The sequence below is a fragment of the Coenobita brevimanus genome, chromosome 23, assembly GCF_032717465.1.
Source record: "Coenobita brevimanus isolate Jiangsu-jjx chromosome 23, ASM3271746v2, whole genome shotgun sequence".
In the NCBI taxonomy this organism is placed as follows: domain Eukaryota; kingdom Metazoa; phylum Arthropoda; class Malacostraca; order Decapoda; family Coenobitidae; genus Coenobita; species Coenobita brevimanus.
This window is the reverse complement of record NC_136976.1, coordinates 49907240-49931324: the sequence shown is the minus strand read 5'-3', so window position 1 is coordinate 49931324 and position 24085 is coordinate 49907240. Positions and strand designations below refer to the sequence as shown.

Below are 24085 nucleotides of genomic sequence, written 5' to 3'. Positions count from 1 at the left end.
ATGCCATGTATATTGGTTGAGGTCATCTGTTGTATAGAACTTTGATGCTGAATAATTTAATCTCCTCAGGTATGAATTTATTTGTTGTATTTTTCTCCAGAGTGAGTAGACTTTCATTGATGTGTCATTTGATACATAGGAGGAACTGCTATACCCGTGTGTTTCAGAGTTCACGAGTGATATTTTTGGTGGGTTCTGACATGTATACTGGGAATGGGAGGAGGTAATCCTTGTGCCTCACAAGAATAACCATAGTAAGCCTTCAGCTTATGTCTGTTAGGGAAAGCATCATGGCATAGATGCAGCTGTCTAATGCAGAAGTGTATTAACTTTAGAAACATTGATCAGGGAAGAAGGAAAGCCTTAGATAGTCTGCCTGCCGCCAGTACCATAGGAGATACAAATCAGCATGCAGCACAAGTTGTAGACAGTAGGGTTATCACATCCCTTTGTCAGTACAAAGAAGTGTTTCAATCCTCAACCTCCAGGTTACTTACCTTCCCCCCCCCATTTTCTTTTATGACACAAGGAGAATAGATAGGCATTCTTCTTCTTCATTTCCCAAAGATAATATATATTTTATACTTAGCAGCATGTAGCAGAGTAGACTGATGGTGGCAAATTGTGTTTAGGAAAATATCAGGGAATTTTTCCTTTGGCATGAAGATGCTTTCGCAGCTGCAATAATATTGGGTAAACTTGAGATCTGATAGTATGTAAAAAAGATGTACAATGATATATTGTGCAGTAATTATAAACAGGGGCAGTTTATACTCTTCTGTTGATCATGTAATGCCACTCAGGGATGAGGCAGTCTGCTTACTTTCATCTTAAATGTCGAGACCAACTTGCCTAGCCCCTGACTTCAACGTTTTTCCAGGGGTAACACAGGATTAGATGATGAATGATTAATTTTTTTTAGTCATGAAAGTTTGAGAATCATGGATAAATTCTGACAGACATTCATTGTCCGGAGTATGACGTATCTGTATCTCAGTTTTTTTTTATTTAAAAAAAGAAATCCTGCAGAATTTGGAAGGTCCCCCAAATTTCTTTATACCACAGTTCTAGCTAAGGTATTTATCAAATTTTATGGGCCAGAGAGAACTGAGGAACTCTTTCACCTTCTCATATTATTTTTTTAGACAGTGGATTTATTGGAACAGCATTTGAGTGGCATTTCTCTTTACCCAAATTACAACCAGCTTGAACAGGGACATGTTGTGCTTATCTGTTTAATTTCCCCTTTTTAAAGTTTTCAGTGTGTTGGCTGCTTGTAAAGGCTTAGGAATCAAAATACAGTAGTACACACTGATCTTGTTAGTGTCCTTATCTCCAGCGTGAATGTTCATGAAAAATGTTTTGTTAGATAACCATTTTTATTTGTCCAGTATTGTCTGTTTCAGTAATAAATAATGTAATGGCTCTTGCAATATGATTCTACTTTGCAATAAGTTAAAAAACAATGCATTTCTCTTTGCTTTTCAGGTACCCAAAGGTCTTTCAGCTACTCATGTAGTACAGGCAATTAGATCACGTTTCTTTACTTATCATCGTGAGGCTGAGTTCATGTGTGTCTGTGATACATTGAAAGAGCATTCGAAAATACTGGAGGAATTGAATGATGCTCAGGTAAGTTTGGACACTTCTGATATATCATTTAGTTGGGAAATATGTCTGTATACACATTTTTCATTATGCTGTGTATTGCTAATACTAAATTGAATAGCACTACTTATTGTTTATTTGTCTGTTTGTCCATCATTAATTTCAGTATAAATTATGCAAAGCTCATGTGGTTTTTCAGGTGAATGTAATGCATGTAGGCAGTACAGTGAAGAATGCTGCTGATGACAAGTTGCTTCAAAGTATGCGGCGCTTTGCTGACATTCATGGTCCTGGTGCCACCATTGTTCTTATCTCAGGGGACTCAAACTTTGCAACAGAGCTTTATGACTTGAGATACAGGTAACTTTCACATTATGATGTTTTGTTAATGATGACAGAATACAGAGGGTATTTGTTATGTGAGCTTAATTGGTTCTGCACCCCTCATGGAATAGTTGCCATTCGCAAAACTGGAATGAATAAATAAATTTATGGGAAAAATTCAGCTGCTTCTGCAGTCTGTGACTAGCTGGGGGAGGCAGTGACCAAATCGGTAGAGAGGTTGTCTGCTATCCCAATGGATGTGGGTTTGAATCCTGGCAGGGACAGGGAAAAATTTAAGGATTTAAATTTCATTAAAGTAGACTTTCTTGATCTACCATAAGAGCCGCCAACCTGTCATAAAACACCCTCTCTAGTGCCAATACACCAGTCGTGTATGAAACAGCTCTTATATGTAATCATTATGGACGGTGTGTGTTAGCGCTGAAGTGGTGGCATGTGGAGGTGTATGATATGTAGGACTGCTGGGCCTCAGGTAATGGGCCTATGCTCAGGGTTAGAAATGTATAATTAAAAAAAAAGAAAAAAACTTTACAACCACTCCTACCAAACCATAGATACTCTTGAGCATTTAGTAGCTAGTATTTCATAGGATTACGTACAGTAATGTAAGATGTACAACAGTATTGTTATTGATCAGAGGTTAGTGGTAGGCATAGAGTGGTGAGGAGGTTTGTTAATTTTGTGAGCCAACTGGGGCCAGGGTGGCAGGATTATAATATTAAGATGTTTGCCCTTTCCAGAGGCATCTCTATCTGCATTTTTTCTACCTTTTGCCCGTGCTTAATCAGTTACTGTTTGGTCACTCTGATTATTATTCAGAAATGAAATGCACAGGCCACATAATGAATACACCAAGCCCTTGTTTTTCAACCAATCGTTATTCGACAGTTCATTGATTCGACATTTATAAATCAACACCTTTTTTCGTTGTTCGACGTGATTATCCCAGCCATTTCAACAATTCAAAACTCGCATTGCCAAACAGACCAGCTGGGCAGCCTCAGCGACATTCCCGCACTCTGCCCTCCTGATCAGTTGCCATTTCATCAGTGTGCATTTCTATTTGACCATGTTGAATACTGTACTTCAGCACCACCATGGATCCACCCAAGACCCCTACTACTACCCATGTCAAGCGCAGTCATGTGCTCACCAACCTGAGTGAGTGTTTACGTAAGTGTGTGACATTCTTATATAATTTGTGGTGTGTGTTCTTACCTAATTGTTCTTACCATATTGTATCTTTACAGGAATGAGTCACGCTCATACTGTCCTGTGTATTGAACCATTTTTATCATACATATCCTTGAATATATAAATAGTTTTGGCACATATTACTTCATTCGGTAGTGCATTCCACTGATCAGTTGCCCTATTTGGGAAACTGAATTTCCTTATGTCTTTATTGTCTCTTTATGTGCAGTTTTTTCCAATGTCCTCTTGCAGATGCTTCCCCATATGATATATATTCATTTATGTCTATTTTTTTCTTTCCCTGAAATGCATTTATATACCATAATCATGTCTCTCCTTCTCCTTCTATCCTGCAGCGTTGGTAGATTCAGTCTTTCCAGTCTTTCTTCGTAGTTTAGATCCCTTAAGCTTGGTACCCATCTTGTGGCTGCCCTTTGTACTTTTTCAGTCTTATCTATATGTTTTTTGAGATGAGGTTTCCAGACTACTGGTCTTATGAATGGTGTTATTATCTTCCTCAGCATATCTTCATTTAACTATGTGAATGCTATTCTCATTCATTCATTGCCAGACGCCATGTATCCCAAACGGGGTGGCCAACGGCTTAGAGTTAATTGTTTTACAGGGAGGGGCACTAATCTTCCACCAACCCCACTTGACACGTAGGGATGCCAACAGCATCTGGTGTTCCCAGGCGGTCACCAAGGGCAGAAAATGCAGCGAGAAAAAAGCACCGTCCAATGCGAATTATGCAACTGAGTGGCACTGTGTTTAAACAAAACATCACGTGAGAGCAGAAGCGTTTTTCATTGGGCGACATCACGATCTCGTCACGATAGCGGGCGGGGGAGGCTACTTGATCGGAAGTTTTGACTGGCTGTCAGCGTCATGGGAACGTCCAGTATGACCGTGTTGGACCAGGGGTGATCGAGCTAGAGGCGAACTCTGCGGATTTCGCCCACTTCTCGAAGCTCCGTCAGTGTTATTCTTACGCACCCGTTTTACAGTACTTAAATCATATTAAATCGTACTAATTTTTTGCTCTCCGTGCTGGACGCGAGTTGTGCTGGACAAGGCATATTAGCAAGTAATGTATACATGTTACGTACCTTTTCACTGATGTGATCATCTGGAGATAGTCTGTTATTGATAATTACTCCTAGGTCCATCTCCCTTTCTGATATGTGTACAGTAGGGTTGATCTTCCTAACTTATAATCCCAGTCTGGTCTTTTCTCACTTTTACCAAAATTAATTACATGACACTTATCCATTTGCCATTTATTGCTCTATTCATGAAGCTTGTTGAATTCCTCTTCCAGCTCTTTGCAAGAAACTGTGTTAGTAATATTCTTTTGAAATTTTGCTTAATCTGGAAACATATTTAGATAGCTTCCATTTCCATTGTTACTGTCTGTGACATTTATATATACCAAAAAACATAATTGATGCCAGCACTGAGCCCTGTGGCACTCTGCTGGTCACTTCCCTCCATGATGAGCAATTTCCGCCATAATATTGTTCTCATTTCCCTTTTTCTGAGAAAATCTTGCATCCAACAGTAGAGATTGCCTTGGATTCCTCCTTGATGGTACAGTTTCCATAAAAGTCTTTGGTGTGGTACTGTCAAATGTTTTCTTAAAATCTAAATAGATACTGTCCACCCATCCTTCTATTTTCTGTATCGTTTCTGTAACTCTATCATAGTAGCTTAACATATTAGTAACACATGATTTTCCCTTCCTAAAACTGAACTGCCTCTCTGTTATCATACCATGTTCATCTAGATGTTTTACCCAGAGTTCCCTTATCAGCTTTTCTAGTATTTTACTTACAACACTGGTCAGTGATACTGGTCGGTAGTTGAGGGGATCCTGTCTGTTCCCTGTTCTTACCTTACCCAATTGTTCTTACCTAATTGTATCTTTACAGGAATGAGTCAAGCTCGTACTGTCCCGTGTCTTAAACCATATTTATCGTACATATCCTTAAATTTGTGAATTGTTTTGGCACACACTATTTCATTTGGTAGTGCATTCCATTGATCAATTGCTCTGTTTGGGAAACTGAATTTCCTTACGTCTTTATCACCTCTCTTCTTATGCAGTTTTTTGCAGTGTCCTCTTGCTGATGCTTCTCCATATGATAAGTAATCATTTATGTCTATTTTCTCCTTCCCTGATATGGATTTATATAGCATTATCATGTCACCTCTTTTCCTTCTCTCCTGTAGTGTTGGTAGATTCAGTTTATTTAGTCTTTCTTTGTAGCTTAGGTCCCTTAAGTTTGGTATCCATCTTGTAGCGGCCCTTTGAACTTTTTCAATCTTGTCTATGTGTTTTTTGAGATGAGGACTCCAGACTGCTGATGCATACTCCAGGGTTGGTCTAATGAATGATGTTATTATCCTTCTTAGCATGTCTTCATGTATGTATGTGAATGCTATTCTCATATTTGCAAGCTGTGTATACATGTCGTAAAAGGCGACTAAAAGGGTTGACGGAGGGTTAGTGCCCCTCCCCGGAAAACAACTAATTATAAAAAACAAGCAAGAAGCCTCGGACAAGGACTGACCAATTGATGACGACCCAGGACCGGACAAAGGACTTGGTAATGAGTACATGGAATGTAAGAGGAGCGAATGATGAGGTGAAAGAGAGAGAGATTGTCCAGGTGCTTGAGGGTGCGAAAGTGGATGTATGTGGAATCTATCTATCTATATACCTAGGCTGCTTCCCCCAAGGAAAGGGAGGTAGCCGAGACAAGACGACACACTCCCCATTTACTCATCCATTCAAACACATTCATTCGCATCTTAGCCCCAAAGAGGAGAACGGACAGATCTTCACCGCACCACACCGCACAAGGGTCAACTGCGCAATGCAATCAGTGACATCCGCAGCAGGGCCCGACAGCAGAACTGGTTTACCCCTGCCACATCATAACAGACCCATCCCCTTACCCGCACCTGACCTGACTAGCTGATCAGACCAAATGCGGGAGAATATCCCCTCAGGGCTGCGTCATCACTTATTCATTCACAGTTTCTCTCCATTTTTTTCTGTCGCACAGCCATTCTTCCTTGCTCAACATACATCCCTCTCGCAACCAACCCTCTCTTCACACTGTCCATCCATCCTATTCGTGGTCTTCCTCTCAGCCTTACACCTCTCACATCAGATCTAGTTATCTTTTTCACCAATCGCTCATTATCCATTCTCTCCATATGCCCAAACCATCGCAACACCCTCTGCTCAACTCTACCAGCAATCTCCCGAACAACTCCAGTTCTCATTCGCACTTCATCATTTTCACCCGATCCATACGCGTCACTCCACACATATTCCTCAGACACCTCATCTCCATTACATTCAAACTTTTCCTCTCTGCTACACCCATATTCCATGTTTCAGCCCCATATAACGCAGTCGGTACCACAACACCCACATACAGCCTTCTCTTTACATCCATTCTAAGCGAACGACATTTAAACACTTTTTTCATTCCTCCCAGCACCTTTCCTACTTCATTTATTCTAAACTTCACTTCTGCATCTATTCTTCCATCCACAGCAACATGTGACCCTAGATATTTAAAACAATCTACCTCCTCAAGCAACTCACCATTCAAAACTATATTCATCCCCCTACCATCTATCAACCTCGTACACTTCATCACTTTACTCTTATTCTCATTTACTTTCAATTTCCTCCTTTCACACACCCTTCCAAACTCCTCTACCAACTGTCTCAATCTCTCCTCTGAATCAGTCACCAGTGCAGTATCATCTGCAAACAGCAGCTGCTTCAGATTCCGCTCTCCACCATCAACATTCACCAGACTCAGGCCTCCACCTAAAACTCTTGCATTCACCTCCCTTACAACACCATCCATGTAAATATTAAACAACCAAGATGACATCACACATCCCTGTCGCAGCCCCACTCTCACGGGAAACCAATCACTCACAGCATTTCCCACTCTTACACACGCTCTACTATTTACATAAAAACTTTTCACCCCTTTTAGTAACCTACCATCAAGTCCATACAATCTTAAAACAGTCCACAAAGCCTCCCTATCAATTCTATCATATGCTTTCTCTAAATCCATAAATGCCCAAAATACATCCTTGCCTTTCGCTAAATACTTTTCACACACTAGTCTCACAGCAAACACCTGATCATCGCATCCCCTCCTTCTCCTAAAGCCACACTGCTCATCACCAATCACTCCCTCTGTACCCTCTCTAACTCTCATAATTAACACTCTACCATACACCTTACCTACAACACTTAACAGACTTATACCCCTAAAGCTAGTACATTCATACTTATCACCCTTGCCTTTATACAACGGGACCACACAAGCACTTGCCCAGTCAATTGGCATCATACCTTTCTCAAAGCACACATTCAACAATCTTACTAACCAGTCAACAATAGTCACTCCACCACCCTTCAGGCATTCCACAGCACACCCATCCATACCTGCAGCTTTCCCTGTTTTCATCTCCTTTACTGCCTTCTCCACTTCCTCCTTCGTGATCAAAGAATCATTCAACTCTCCCAACACATTTATTCCTTGCACCCTTCCATCCGCCCCAATCTCAGCCACTCTTTCCTCCTCTACATTTAACAATCTTTCAAAATACTCTGCCCATCTCTTCCTTACTGCATCCATCTCAATTAACATCCTTCCATCCTCTGCTTTTACTCGTTCTTCCTTCCCAGACTCTCCCTTTCGCACCCTTTTCACCTCCTTTCAAAACATTTTCTTATTCTGTTGAAAATTCTCTGTCAGCCGCCTACCCCACCTCTCATCTGCTGCCACTTTAGCATCACGCACAGCCCTTCTCGCTCTATTCCACTTCTCCTTATACCTTTCATATGACATCTCATCCTTCCTCTGCAGCCACACTTCATATGCACGTCTCTTCTCAGCCACAGCCATACTTACTTCCTCGCACCACCATTCACTTCCTTTTCTTACACCACCACCCACACGTCTCACACCACACACCTCTTCTGCATGCCCCACCACAGCACTCTTAAACAACTGCCATTCCTCCTCCACGCTGCCATTTTCCCGATCTTTCACTGCGTTCCACTCATGTTTCAATTTCTCCTGATACTCTATCTTTTTCTCTCTTTTATCCAACTCACTGACTTTCAAAACCTCCCTGCTACACCTAACCCTCCTAGCTCTTACCCATCTCTTACCTACTCTTAACTTTCCCTCCACCAGGTAGTGGTCAGACATACCTCCACCCTCCCCTCTCAGAACTCTCACATCCAACAATCTTCCTATTACATTCCTAGACACAACCACAATGTCCATCAAAGCTCTATCAGCAACCCTTCCACCCTCCTGTCTCACCCATGTATACTTATAAATATCTTTCTTCTCAAACAGCGTATTCCCAATCACCATCTCTCGCTCAACACACATCGCTATTATTCGTTCCCCATTTTCATTTCTTCCAGGCGCACCATGCATACCAACTACGCCTTCAACTGCTACATTTCCCACTCTAGCATTCAAATCTCCCATCATTACCACATTCACATTCGCTCCAAAACTCTGCAGACACTCATCAACATCATTCCAGAAAGACTCCCTCTCTTCTTCATCCTTTTCACTACCAGGCCCATATGCACTCACAAACACCCACAACTCACGTTCAAATTTCGCTTTCACCCACATCAGTCTCGATGACACCTCCTTCCATTCAATCACACATTGCTGTACTTCCGGACTCACTAACAAGGCCACACCTTCTCTTGCCCTTCCTATATCAACACCTGACAATCTTCCATTCACACTTCCAAACATAGACTCCCCCTTCCCTTTCATCTTCGTTTCACTCAAAGCTAACACATCCAACTTTCTTCTCACAAACATTCTCCCAATCTCCTCCCTTTTAGCCTCAATCGTACTACATCCACGCACATTCATAGACCCAATCTTCAGGGTACGGGGATAACTCCATCCCCCATCCCTTTCTCTGGCCTGTCTCTTTTTAGGAACTAAAAAACAGAGGAGGGGGTCCCTAGTCCCCTCACCCCGCCCCTTTTAGTCGCCTTTTACGACACGCAGGGAATACGGTGGCAGTATTCTTCCTAAAACAACTTGGCCGCAGAGTAGTAGTACCACCCCATAGTGCGGCCAGGTTGTGTCCCCCCCGCCACAGGGGGTATGTGGAATAACTGAAACAAAATGGAGAGGAGAAAGTGTCAGAGAATGAGAGTATGGATGGGGTATATGTGCAGGAGTAGGTGAGAATGAGAGGGCAAAGGAAGGAGTATGTATAGTTGTGAGTAAAAGATGGAAGAGGAGCATAAGACAGTATGGATCAGTTGGGTCAAGGATTGTGTGGGTAAAATTGAAAGTTGGAATACAAATGTGGGCGATTGTGTGTGTGTATGCACCAACGCAAGATCGTGCTAGAAGAGTGAGAGAAGAGTTCTGGACAAATGTGAAAGTGTGCATGGAAAAGTTTGGAAGGAATGAGAGAGTGTTTTTGATTGGTGATATGAATGGTAAAGTTGGGAATGTGAAGGTGGATGGAATAGTTGGTGAGTCGGGTGTGCCTGCTGAGATAGATGAGAATGGGAGTGCGTTAGTGGACATTTGTGCTGGGAGGGGGTTGGTGATAGCCAATACCCTCTTCAGGCATAAAATGATCCACAGGTATACATGGGGAGTGATGAGAAGGGTGGGTGGTGAACTGAATGAAAGGAAGGCAATGATTGATTATGTGTGTGTGGATGAAAGGATGCGAAGATGTGTAAAGGATGCAAGAGTGTATAGAGGTTGGGGGAGTGGACTTTCTGACCACTACTTGGTGGTGGCCAGAATTAGAATGCAAGTAAGATGGAGGAATAGAAGAAGGGAAAGACGAGAGGAAGGAGTAGTTGCAAAGAGAGTGGAAAGGTTACAAGAGGATGAGAAAAAGGCAGAGTATAAGAGAGAAGTGAAGGAACGATTGGGCAAATATGAATTGGAGCAGATGGGAGACTTGGAAGGTGTGTGTAAGATATTTACAGAAGAAATATGTGCAGCATGTGATGTGGTGTGTGGAAGGAAGAGAAGACGGAGGGGGGTGCAAGGAACAGCGTGGTGGACTGAAGAGGTGAAACAGGCTGTGGCACAAAGGAAGAAAGCATACAATGAATGGATGAGAAATAGGGGCGTGGAAGAAGTTGAGAGGCGGAAGAGAGAGTTATATGTGGAAAGAAAGAGAGAGGTGAAAAGATTAGTAAGAGAGAGTAAGAAGAGAGTGGATGAGGAATTTGGAAGGAATTTGAGTGTAAAGTGGAGGGACTGTAAGAAAATGTTCTGGAGAGAAGTGAAAAGAGTAAGACAGGGTGGAAGTGAAGTTAGCAGGGGAGTGAAAGATAAAAATGGTAAATTACTAGTGGAGAAGGGAGAAAGAGTGAACAGATGGAGAGAACACTTTAAGGAATTGTTGAACATAGAGGATGGAAGTAATGCGAGTATAAGTGGCTGGGGAATGGCTGGGAGAAGGAGGGAGGTGAGAAGACAGGAAGAAATCAGTAGGATAGAAGTTGTGGAAGCAATGAAGAAAGTGAAATCGGGGAAAGCCCCAGGAATTGATGGAATGTGTGGTGAAATGCTGAAGCATGAGGAAGAGATAGTAGTAGAATGGATGTGGATGATATGCAGATTGGCCTGGGAGGAAGGTAGAGTCCCGGAGGATTGGAAGTCAGGTATAATTATTCCCTTGTACAAAGGAAAAGGGGAAAAAGAAGTGTTTGGTAATCATAGGGGCATTTGTCTTCTTAGTATAATAGGAAAAGTGTATGGTAGGATACTTATAGACAGAGTTAGAGAAAGAACAGAGAAGTTAGTTGGAGAAGAACAGGGAGGCTTTAGGAAGGGAAGAGGTTGTGTAGATCAGATATTCATTCTTAGATCTTTAGTGGAAAAATTTCTAGAGAAGGGAAAGAAGTTCTATGCAGCTTTCATGGATTTGGAGAAAGCATATGACAGGGTGGATAGACAAGGATTGTGGAAAGTGTTAAGAATATATGGAGGAGATGGGAAGTTGTTGAATGCTGTGAAGAGTATGTACGATGGTGCGAAGGCTGCAGTGCGTGTGGATGGTGAACTAAGTGAATTTTTCTCTTTGAAAGTTGGTTTGAAACAGGGATGTGTCATGTCTCCATGGTTGTTCAATCTGTACAGGGATGGGATAATAAAAGAGGTATAAGGTAGGGTAGTGGATGTTGGAGTGGACCTGGTGAGAGAGGATAGTGTTTGGAAACTCCCTGTACTGTTGTTTGCAGATGATACTGTGTTGTTGAGTGAAGACGAAGGGGAGCTGCAAGGCTTGGTGGATGAGTTTGGGAGAGTGTGTAAGAAACGGAATCTAAAGGTGAATGTAGGGAAGAGTAAAGTGTTGGTCTTTGAGAGAGGTGAAGTTAGTGAATGTACAGCGAGGTTGGATGGTGAGGAATTGGAAAATGTGAGTACATTAAAGTACTTGGGTAGTGTGATGAGTAAGGATGGAGGTTTGGAGAGTGAAGTGCTTGTAAGGATACAGCAGGGAAGAAAGGTTGCTGGTTCTTTGAAAGCAGTGATAAGAAACAGGGAAGTGAGCATGGAAGTGAAAAAGTTACTACATGACAGTATTGTGATACCAACTCTAACGTACGGAAGTGAAGCTTGGACATTGTTGGAAGGACACAAGTCAAGAGTGAGATAAGTGGAAATGAGTTATTTAAGAGGAGCCTGTGGAGTCACGTGGAGAGACAGGCTGATGAATGAGGATGTGAAGGAGTGTTGTGGTGTGGATGTGGATGTGATAGGAAGCGTTATGAGGAACACACTGAGGTGGTTTGGCCATGTGGAGAGGATGGAGGGTGAAAGACTGACGAAGAGAGTGTATGTGAGTGAGGTGGAGGGGGGAAGAGGGAGGGGGAGGCCGAGGATGAGATGGAGGGATGGGGTGGAGAGGTATATGAGAGAGGGGGATGTGAGTTGGGAGCAGGGCAGTGAAATGGCGGGGGACAGGGCGACTTGGAGGCGATTTGTTTGTGGCTGCCCCAAACGGGATTGAGGCGTCTGGCAATAGATAGATAGATAGTATATATGTTCCGTACCTTCTCGCTGATGTGGTCAGCCGGAGATAGTCTATTATTGATAATCACACCTAGGTCCTTCTCTCTTTCTGATGTGTATAGGGTTTTATTTCCTAACGTATAATCCCAATAAGGTCTTTTTCCACTTTTACCAAACTTGATTACATGACACTTGTCCACATTGAATTCCATTTGCCATGAACTACTCCATTCATGAAGTTTATTTAATTCTTCTTGTAGCTCTTTACAAGAGTCTGTGTTAGTAATTCTCCTTTGTATTTTTGCATCATCTGCAAACATATTCAGATAGCTTTCATTTCCAGTGTTACTGTTCATATCATTTATATACACTAAAAACATGATTGGTGCCAGCACTGAACCCTGTGGTACTCCACTAGTCACTTCTTTCCATGATGAGTAGTTTCCCCTTAGTACTGTTCTCATTTCTCTTTTTATGAGAAAATCTTGCATCCAACAAAACAGTTTGCCTCGAATTCCTCCTTGATGGTACAGTTTCCATAAAAGTCTTTGGTGTGGTACTGTGTCAAATGCTTTCTTGAAATCTAAATAGATACTGTCCACCCATCCTTCTCTTTCCTGTATTGTGTTTGTTACTCTGTCATAGTAGCTCAACAGATTAGTAACACATGATTTTCCTTTTCTGAAACCAAACTGTTTTTCTGTTATCATTCTGTGTTCTTCTAGATGATTTACCCAAGCTTTTCTTATAAGCTTTTCTAATACCTTGCTTACAACACTGGTCAGTGATACTGGTCGATAGTTGAGTGGATTTTGTCTATTTCCTTTCTTGAATAAGGGGACAATATTTGCTTTCTTCTAAATATCAGGTACTCGTAGTTTACCTTGACTCAAGGATTTCCTGAAAATTAAAAATAATGGTTTACTTAACTCCTTTGCACATTCTAATAGTACCCAACATGAAATTTCATCAGGACCACTTGCTTTTCCTCTGTCTAATCTACTTAACTCCTCCTGTATTACTTTTCTGCTATTTGTATATCTGGTAGTATGTGTGGACATGCATGTTCCACATAGTCCCTCTCAAAATTTTTTTCTTGTGTAAAAACTAATTGGAAATTCTTATTTAGTGCTTCGCAAATATCTTTCTCTTGTGTATAGGTGATTCCCTCGTCCGTAATGGATTGTATTATATCTTTTACTTTGATTTTGCTTCTGATGTAGCTGTAAAATAGCTGTGGTTGATCACTAGTTTTATTTATTATATCCTCCTCAAACTATTTTTGGGCTTCCCTCCTTATTCTTGTATAATCGTTTCTTGCCTGTTTGTAATTATTATTCGCCCTTTCACTATTGTGTCTTCTGTATCTATTCCACAACAAATCTCTTCATTCTTTTGATTTTTTACATTCTGTATTGAACCATTTCTGTATTTTCTTATCTGCTTCTTTGTGCTTTGGGATGTACTTCTGGACTCCTATTTCATAAAATTCACAGAATTTTTTATATACAGCATTTAAATCTTGCCATCTAAGCTCATTTTTCCAATCAACTTCTAAGAAATACTTCTTTAAGTCTTGATAATTTCCCTTTTTATAGTTTAGGCTCTTTTTGTAACTTTCATTGCTGATAACTGTGTCATATGCTATCCTGAACCTATAATTTAGTACTGCATGATCGCTTTTGCTGAGTGGAGGGTGATATATTAAACTGTCAATATCATTTTTTTGCCTAGGAAATATCGAGTCCTTTTTTTCTGGTGGTTTCCCTCACATGTTGCGTTAGGAAAAACTCTTGCACGAGATCTAGGAGCTTTTGGTCGCAACAGCTTTCTTGGCTAGTTATATCTAGAGTATTCCAATTTATAATTGTATGAAAATCTCCAGTTAGTATAATTCTTTCCGATTTCTCTTCCATTTTATGTAGTAACGCTCTTAAACTCTGAATTGTACTCTCTGCCAGGTCCTCATATTCGTCTCTTTCCCATGTGTTTGATCTGGGTGGCATGTACAAATTGGCTACAATTACTTTCCCTTCAGATGTGTTGATCTCTACTGCAATCAGTTCTACTTGTGATGGTGTATCTAGTTTTATTTCATTGACTTTTAGCTTTTTCTTAGTTAATATTATTATTCCTCCTCCTTTTTTTAAATTTCTGTCTCTTCTCCATATATTGTATTCCTCTAAGTTTAGTATGTCATTGGATATCCTTGGTGTTAATTTTGTTTCAGTTAGACATATGTGGTTCATTTTCTCTGACATAATCATTCATCTCTAGTAATTTAGATACCATTCCATCCACATTTGAGTACATGAACTTTATCATCTTGTTTATATACTTGTCATGACATGGTTTTACTACCTTCCTCCTTTTTATTCCATCCTGTTTGTGTAGCACTTTCGTACCTGCAATCTTATTATTTTGTAAAAAAATGTGTTCTCCTCTTCTGATCTTCCCTCATTTTTTGTTTTTGCTTCCTCTCTCTTCTCTTTCATTAATTCCAGTTCCTCTTGTGTTAGGCATCTTTTTATCCATACATTTTTGAACTCCTCTTTTTGCATAAGATTCTTTGCATTTTTTAGTATCTCGTCCACAGTGTTTTTTTTTTCCTTTTTTTTTAATGTGACCGACTCTGGACATAGGCTTCGCAGCCAGATTTCAAGGCCCAGTAGTCCTCCTACGTACCGTACACCTCTACATGTCACCACTTCGGCGCTAACACCCATCGTCCATACTGAATACATGTTAGGGCTGTCTCATATAAGACTGATGTATTGGTATTAGCGGGGGTATTTTTACGACATGTCGGCGGGTCTTCTGGTAGATCAGTAAAGTCTGATTTTATGAAATTCAAATCCTTAACCCGCGCCGTCCCGAGGACGTACTTCCACGTCCTCACGTTTTGTCACAGCTAATCCCGAGGACGTACTTCAACGTCCTGCAATTGCAAGGTTCATAATTTCCACAATTTTCAATTTTCGCGAGTCATTTTTGGTACGTATACACGGGACACCTTCCTCAACAAGATGCCAGGCTGAGACAATGCCTTACCCAGCATGACCTCCTTCCCCCCCCTGCATGCCCTTTTCTCAGCAATTCACCTGTTATCAGTGACCTGGCCAGTATAGCCATGTCATGCCACGGTACGAAATTCAGGGCCAGAGTGATTCTCTAATCAATGACAATGTGGAGGACAAACTTTACATAGCATTAGAGGAAGAAACAGTTAGATATGATGATCAGGTAATGTGGCAAAAAAAGGTCAGGTATTAGTGAGTGAAACAATGCTTATAATGCCTATATTACTGCTTGAAAACCAATATACTCTTGTACTACATATAAATTCGTAACAGTAAATAAATAAATACCGTTTATGAGTGGTGTGAAATAGTTATCCTCCCATAGAACTTGTTTTCTTTGGTGCCAGCCTGATAGAAAACCCAGTAAGGTAAGGAGGCTCTCCTACCTGTAATGAGTATTTTAAACCTCAGGTGAGCGATTTCTCTATGAATTTTCGATGTTTCTCACCAAAAGCGAAAGTTTTAGCAAAAAAAAAAAGGGTCGAAAAATGGTCGGGATTGGGGGGTACCAGTGGTCAAAAAGTGGTCGGGACGGGGCGGGTTAAACTGTTCCCTGCCTCAGCGGGATTTGAACCCGGGTCCGTCAGGACTGCAGGCCAACTCTACCGATTGAGCCACCGCCTACACTCTGGAAAGTTACCTTTAAAGGTCTTGTCTTGCTTTTCTCATATTTCTCTAACCTTTTGTGTTCCTCTATATCTTTACTACAGATTTCCTCCGATACTTCTTTCAGTAAGCTCATTATATTTGCCATCTCCTTTTTGTCTCTTGTGATCTTGTTTTTTACTTCTTCCTCTTCTATACCAGTGATTATTATAGATTTGTTGATATCTACTGAATCTCTGACTAACTTTGGGTTGTTTTTTATTATTCTTTTCACTTCCTTTTTAATGCTTTTTTCCTCTACCCTTGTTTCTAAGTCTTTCTTTACTCTCACCATTTCAGCATACGTGATTTCCACATCATTTTTGTAGCTTTGCACAGCGTCATTCACCTGCGTTATCTTCTCCTCAATATCACTGCTCTGGTCTATCAGACTGCTTACTTGCCTAATTGTCTCTGTATCATTTTTTAACTCTTCCATAATACTCTCGTGATTGACTACTGTACTTGCCATTTCACTCATTTTCTTCCTAAGTATACTCAATTCCACTGTTAGTTCACTGATGGTTGTGTCTTTCGTGTTGTCCTCCCTTCCTAGTTTTTCTATTTCTTCCTTTTGCAAGTGCATCTGCTTCTTTATTTCATCAATTTCATTTTTGAAAGCCATTTCCAGTTTGTGTACACGTTCAACCAGTCTATTGTGAGTCTCCACTTCAACCAGTTCTTGGTAGAAATCATCATCTTGCTTTCTACCTTTATCCCTTTTATTTTCCAAATTTGCTTTACTAAAGTATGTGTCCATTTTGCAATACTAAAAGTACAGAGTACCTACTGTACATTCCCTGGGGCAGTTGTAGTCTAAACAAACCTCAGCTGACTGAGCACATTCTTTCGCCACTCGGTTCTCTTTTATGTTTGAACAAGTCTTGTTTAAACTTCTTCTTATTTTTTTTTTTAAATAATAAAAAATCATTTAGTCTAACCTGGTGCAGAGCTTGACTCATATAAAGATACTAATTTAGGTAATGCCACTGGCTGTGCTGGCTCGGTATGGAGCGCATTTCTGTTCTCCTTGACTCCTTGTGTGTAAGTGTGAGGGTGTGTGTGTGTGTGTGTATGTGTGTGTGTGTATTTACCTATTTACCTATTTGTATTTACTGTATCTATTTGTAGTATACAGAAATTGAGCAATGCTCGTGTTGTCCTGTCTCCATGTCCAAATTTATCTAGTCTACTTTTACACATGAATGTTTTTCACCAGCACCACCTCTTAGTCTAAGTCATTCCAGATACTTACGTATTTACCTAATATACCTGATTGTGATATACAGGAAATGAAGTATGCTCGTGGGATCTCGCCTGTTTCTCATTAAGTCAAATTTTGCTTTAAACTCGTTTAAGTTTTTTGACTGGACGATCTCTTTGTCCAGGCTATTCCACAGGTCTTTACTTCTATAAGGAAAACTGTATTTCTTGATATCCTTCAAGCAGCTTGACTTCTTCAATTTCATTCCGTGTCCTCTTGTTGCTCTCTTATCCCAGACAAGCAGATCTTCTCGGTCAATTTTATCCACTCCCGTCATGGTCCTGAACACTGCAATCATGTCTCCCCTCTTTCTCCTTTCCTCTCAGGAAGGCGAGTCCAGCTTTTCCAGCCTCTCTCTGTATGACAGATCTGCCAGACTGTGGACCATCTTGGTTGCTGTTCTTTGTATTCTCTCAATCTTGTTTATATCTTTCTTTTTGTGTGGGGACCACACTACCACTGCATATTCTAACATGGGGCAGATCATGGCCACTATCAATTTTTTCATCATCTCCTCATCCATCTAATGAATGCTACTCTTATGTTAATGAAGAGTTTATACGTCTCACTAACTATCTTGTTAATATGTTTTTCAGGTGACAAACTATCCTGGACCAGCATTCCCAAATCTTTCTCTTCTCTCGCTTTTGTGATTGATTCATTACCCATCAAATAATTTAGTGATGGCCTCTTGGTACTTTTACCCATTTCCAATATTTTACATTTCTTTGCGTTGAATTTCATTTCCCACATCCGACTCCAATCATGTATCCCGTCCAGATCCTTCTGCAGCATTTTACAATCCTCCTCACCCTTTGCCTTCCTCAAGATCTTTACATCATCAGCAAACAGACTAGCATAACAGTTCACTCCATTTACCATATCATTTGCTTAAATCAGGAACGTTACTGGTGCCAACACCGAGCCTTGAGAGACACCACTTGTTAGTTCCCTCCATCCAGACATCCTATCCTTTATTACTGTTCTCTTTTGTCTGTCTCTCAAAAAGTCTCTTATCCATTCCAGGAGTTTCCCCTTCAGTCCACATTAGTCTCTTATGGGGTACCTTGTCAAAGGCCTTCTCCAAGTCTAAATACACACAATCCACCCAACCGTCTCTCTCCTGTAGCACGTCAATCGCTCTTGAGTAAAAGCTCAACAAGTTGGAAACACATGTCCTTCCACTTCTGAATGCAAACTGACTATCGGCCAGAATATTCATCTCTTCCAGATATTTTATCCATCTGTCTTTCAGGATTCTCTTTCACAGTTTTGCGACCATGCTGGTTAGAGACACTGGTCTATAATACAGAGGTTCTTTCCTGTTTCCTTCCTTATAAATTGGTGCCACATTTGCCCTCTTCCATTTTTGAGGCACTTTCCCCTCTTCCAGAGAACACATAATTAAACTGTGAATTTTATCCGCCAGTTGTTTTCTGCATTCCTTCAGTACCCAATCAGAAATTCCATCTGGTCCTGGGGCTTTCTGTACATCTTGAGTTTCCAGTAATTTATACACTTCCTGTTCTTCCACTTTTATATCTTTTATCAAGGCGTGGACCTTGCAAGAGGGGAACAAGTCAAGAGAGAGCAGTGGAAATGAGTTACTTGAGAGGAGTATGTGGAGTGACGTGGAGGGACAGGTTGACGAATGAAGAAGTGAAGGAACGTTGTGGGGTGGATGTGGATGTGGTTGAGAAGATTAGGAGAAATACACTTGAGGTGGTTTGGACATGTGGAGAGAATGGAGAATGAAAGACTGACTAAGAGGGTGTATGTAGGTGAGGTGGAGGGAGGAAGAGGGAGGGGTAGACCAAGGATGAGGTGGAGGGGTGGAGTTGAGAGGTACAGTGGGCTCGCACAGTGCGCGAGAGATTGGGCGGTGCACAAGCTTGTGCACTGGGAATTCGCGTACTAGGAATACATAATCTTATGGGAATAATTACATATGGGCGGTACCGCCTCATACCTGGACATTTTTTGGCCCTTAGAGACATAATAAAGGTCATATATTTCAGTCATTGTACTAAAGCTATAGCTACAGCAACAAAAATATGGGTAGTCACCTTAACAACAGTAGACAACAGGCCTGATGACCTTAAATAACAGGGGTTCCGAGGCGCGGCACCACTTACAGCGCCGCACTCCCCACCGCACCAACACTTCCCTCCACAGACTTTCTTGAGCACCTTCCCCATGAGCATCAAAGTCACTCACTTTGGCCATAAACCCTTCAAAGTCCAATGCTGCCACTTCTGACATTGCATCCTCTTCATCCTCAACAGTAGAATGCCCGGGAATTTCTGCGCATCAACATGACGACACGTGATGTGCTTTGTGAGGGATGGTCGCACATTAGTAGAAAATGGCATTTTTGAGCCACTCCTTGCCTCTGCCTCACGTTCTGTGCGGTAAACTCGCGCATTAAAGGGTTTTTGGTTATGATTTTTGGTCACTCGTGCACAATGCGAATCGCACACTGCGGTGACGCGCACTGTGTGAGCCCACTGTATATGAGGGAGGGGGGGGTGAGTTGGGGTGAGGGTAGTCAATTGGTGGGTGACAGAGCGACTTGGAGGCGTTTTGTCTGCGGCCACCCTTTGCGAGATTCGGGCGTCGGGCTATAGATAGATAGCTAGATCACCTGTACATTTCTAATCACTCCCTCCCCTTCCACAAACTCCTTTTCATTAGTGAAAACCGATTGGAAACATTTGTTCATTATTTCAGCTTGCACTGCCGCATCTTTATAGACCTCTCCTTCTACTTTCAGTTTGATGATTCCTTCCTTTTGTTTCAGTTTACCATTAACAAATCTATGAAGCAGTTTGGGTTCATCCTTGCATTTGTCTATTATAGCATTTTCAAAATTCCTTTCTTCTTCTCTACATATTCTTGTGTATTCATTTCTAGTTCTTTTATGTTCTTCCTTTGTTCTGTTGTTATCTCTCTTTCTCCAATTGTTCCACACCTTATCTCTCTTTTTTTGCTATCATACACTTTCTAGTAAACCACTCCTTTTTCCTGTTTTCATTCCCCTTACTCTTGGCATAAATTTTTCCACTCCCAAATTATAGTGGTCTAGAAAGATATCCCACTTCCTCTGTATCTCTCTTGTTTCTCTGAATTTTCTCCAATCTGCATTTTGAAAAAATTTCTCAATTCTGTAAAATTTGCTTTCCCAAAATTGTATCTTCCCTGCCCATAAAGCTCATTTCTTGGCTTGACATTCCCTGTTATCATCTGGAACTCCATGACCACATGATCACTTTTACCTAAAGGACACAAATATTTCAAATATTCTGTTACATCTGGTTCTTTAGTAAACAGTAAGTCTAATCTTGCTGGTGTGTTCTCACCTCGGAACCATGTCTGTTCTTTGACTCATTGCGTCATCACATTATTCATTATTTTATTTAATAATACAGTGCCCTGTGAATCTTTCCTGAGTCCCATTCCTCCCAGTTCACCTCTTTACAGTTAAAGTCCCCCACCAAAATTATATTGCTGCTTTTCTCAATTATTTTTTGTAAATAACTAGCCATATCTGACAACATCTCCTGGTATTCATCATCATTCCATGCTCTTGTCTTAGGGGGAACATACACTGCCGCCATATCTCTCGAGTCATTCATTCCAGTTTCTAATTTCATATTTATCACTTCAGTCCTGCCTTCTCCCATTTCCACGGTATCTACATTTATGTTGTTCTTCACTGCTATCATCACTCCTCCTCCTGTTTTTTCCTTCCTGTCTCTTCTCCACAGTTTGTATTTGCCATCTCCCATGTGAACATCATTATCTTCTCTTAACTTGGTCTCTACAAAGCACATGACATCAGGTTCATGTACCCTCAAGAAATCGTTAATTTCAAGCCTTGCAGGGGTAGACTGTAGCACCAGTCGAGCAGGGCAGTACTCCCGAGGTGGATGGAAAGCTGATGACAGGGAGTGCTGGAGCTCCCGTTTCGTCAGCCCTCAGGACTAGTTCCTGACCATTCCCCTTTGCTGAACTTTTTCAGTTCTTAGTTACACAGAGAGTAGGCCAGCATGCTCTCCAGCACAAATTTCTCTAACTATCTACACCAAACTACATGCACAGTACATACTACACTTCCGTTTCCAAAATTCCAAAAAAATGGCGTCTCATCACTCAGCCTCGGAGTCCCAGGGGGGGGGGGGGACCATAAATGCCCCCACCTTCCGCCTCTCTCCCGGTAACGACTCGAGGTGCCTGGAACCACTGTCTGACTGTCTTCTTCTGCATTTCTGCAACATTCGCGGCCTTTCCTCTAACTTTCACTCTTTTGAACACCATCTCTCCTCTTCTAAACCTCACCTTCTTTTTCTAACTGACACTCAGCTGTCTGAGGCAATGACAGCAAACCCTTTTCTGTATCCTTCTACTTTCTCTATACTCATTTCAAAGCCAAAGGTGGCTGTTGTGTATATATACGCAGTGACTTATCTTGCTCTCGTGTTCCTTAACTCGATTCTTCTGAATTCTCTACACTCTGGCTTTGGCTTTCCTGTCATTTTCTGACTAAATATATCTTTGCTGTTTACTTATCCCCTAATTCTACTAACTATCCAAAATTCTTCGACTGTCTTACTTCTATGATGGAACACATTTTATCCATTTCTCCTTTCTCTGAAATCTCCATTCTAGGAGATTTCAGTGTTCACCACCACCTTTGGCTCTCCTCTCCTTTCAGTGATCCACCTGGTGAACAAGCCTACATCTTTTCTATCCTTAATGACTTAGAGCAGCTTGCAGCTTGCAGCTTGTACAGCACCCTACCCGTATCCCAGACCGCCTTGGAGAGAGCTCCAACATTCTTGACCTCTTCCATACAACTAATCCTTCTGCTTACAATGTTAATCTTTTCTCACCGTTGGGCTCCTCCGATCACAACCTGATCACCTTAACCTGTCCTATCACTCCGGTACGGCCTGTGGACCCTCCAGGAAAATGTCGTCTGTGGCATTTTGGAGCCGCGGATTGGGAGGCCCTCAGGTAGTACTTCTTTGATTTTCCCTGGAATGGTTATTGCTTCCATGGCCGGGAGCCATCTGAGTGTGCCTTGCGCATTACGGAGGTTATTCTCTCGGGCATGGAAGCATACATTCCTTTCTCATATCCTTTGACTAACGCAAGAAAGCCTTGGTTTAATCACGCTTGTTCTAATGCTGTCCGCAACAAGGAGAGGGCCTACAAAAGATACCGGAACCAACCCACCCTTGAATCACATCATCTTTACATTTCTGCCTGGAATCGTGCTAAGTCTGTTCTTCGCTCTGCTAAAAATAATTTAATCCGTACTAAATGCTCTCAACTCTCCATCTCGAATTCTTCCCGCTCCTTCTGGCACCTTGCCAAAAACCTTTCTAACAACTTAACCTCATCATCCTTCCCTCCTCTTTTCTACCCTGATGGTTCTGTAGCTATTTCTTCTACTGAAAAAGCAAATCTCTTCGTACAGACTTTTTCCTCCAATTCCACCTCAATTCCACCTTAGACGATTCCGGTGCTGTTCCTCCATCACTTCCCGCCTCTAACTTCCTCATGGCTGACATTAAAATTTCTTCAGCTGATGTATTTTCTGCCATCACTGGCCTCAATACCAACAAGGCATATGGGCCTGATGGTGTCCCTCCTGTTGTTCTCAAGAACTGTGCTTCTGTGCTTACACCCTGCCTAGGCAAACTCTTTCGCCATTGTCTGTCAACTTGTACCTTTCCTTCTTGCTGGAAGTTTGCTCTCATTCAGCCAGTCCCAAAGAAGGGTGACCACTCCCAACCCTCCAACTATTTTCCAATTGCTTTAACGTCCTGTATTTCAAAAGTTTTCTAATAAATTCTCAATAAAAAAATTTTAAGGCATCTTTCCTATCACAACCTTCTTTCTGATCGTCAGTACGGTTTCCGTCAGGGATGCTCCACTGGCAATCTTCTCACCTACTATTCAGACTCCTGGTCATCTTTCTTTCGGGACTTTGGCGAAAGCTTTGCCATTGCACTTGACATCTCAAAGGCTTTCGATCGAGTCTGGCATAAAACTTTAATTTCCAAACTGTCCTCTTACGGTTTCTATCCTTCTATCTGTGCCTTCATCGCTAGCTTCCTTTCTGGTCATTCTATAGCCGCTGTTGTAGACGGCCATCGTTCTTCTCCTAGATCTATGAACAGTGGTGTTCTTCAGGGCTCTGTCCTATCACCAACTCTCTTCCTTTTATTCATCAATTACCTAATCTGTACTTCTAACCCTATCCAGTCATACTCTAATGACTCCACCCTTCACGTTTCAATTCGGTTCCCGCAATGCCCATATCAGCAGTTACTTCAGCAAACAAGGGATGAGGCTATGGTACACTAATGTCTGACTTGGCTCTTATCTCTGACTGGGGTAAAAATAATCTTGTTGTTTTTAATGCATCTAAGACTCAGTTCTTACACCTATCAACCCATCAAAATCTTCCACAGGTATACCCACTAATGTTTAATGATATTCAGCTTAATCCTGCATCATCCTTGAAAATGCTTGGTGTTTCATTTACTGGGGACTTATCTTGGAAAGATCATATTACATCTCTTGTAAAATCTGCTTCCAAGAGATTGGGTGTGCTTAGCTGACTCTGTTCTTTCTTTACCCCTGAATAATTATTGACTCTATACAGGGGTTTTATCCGCCCCTGTGTGGAGTACAACTCTCATGTGTGGGGAGGTTCCCCACATACAGCTCTTCTCAATAGGGTGGAGTCAAAGGCTTTTCGTCTCATTAACTCTGCTCCTCTTACTGACTCCCTTCAACCTCTGTCTCTTCGCTGCACTGTTGCGTCTTTATCTCTTTTCTATCACTACTTT

The 24085-nt window shown here is 41.5% G+C and overlaps 1 protein-coding gene across 1 annotated transcript in view; it reads left to right on the top strand.

The window, feature by feature from the left end:
- Positions 1-24085, top strand: part of Marf1 (meiosis regulator and mRNA stability factor 1-like protein) — a 514957-nt gene that overhangs the window by 42092 nt on the left and 448780 nt on the right. Inside the window, exons 2-3 of the mRNA XM_080267004.1 lie at positions 1489-1632; positions 1808-1968. Of these exons, the coding sequence (XP_080123130.1) occupies positions 1489-1632; positions 1808-1968 (305 nt within the window). The remainder of the gene's footprint in view (positions 1-1488; positions 1633-1807; positions 1969-24085) is intronic.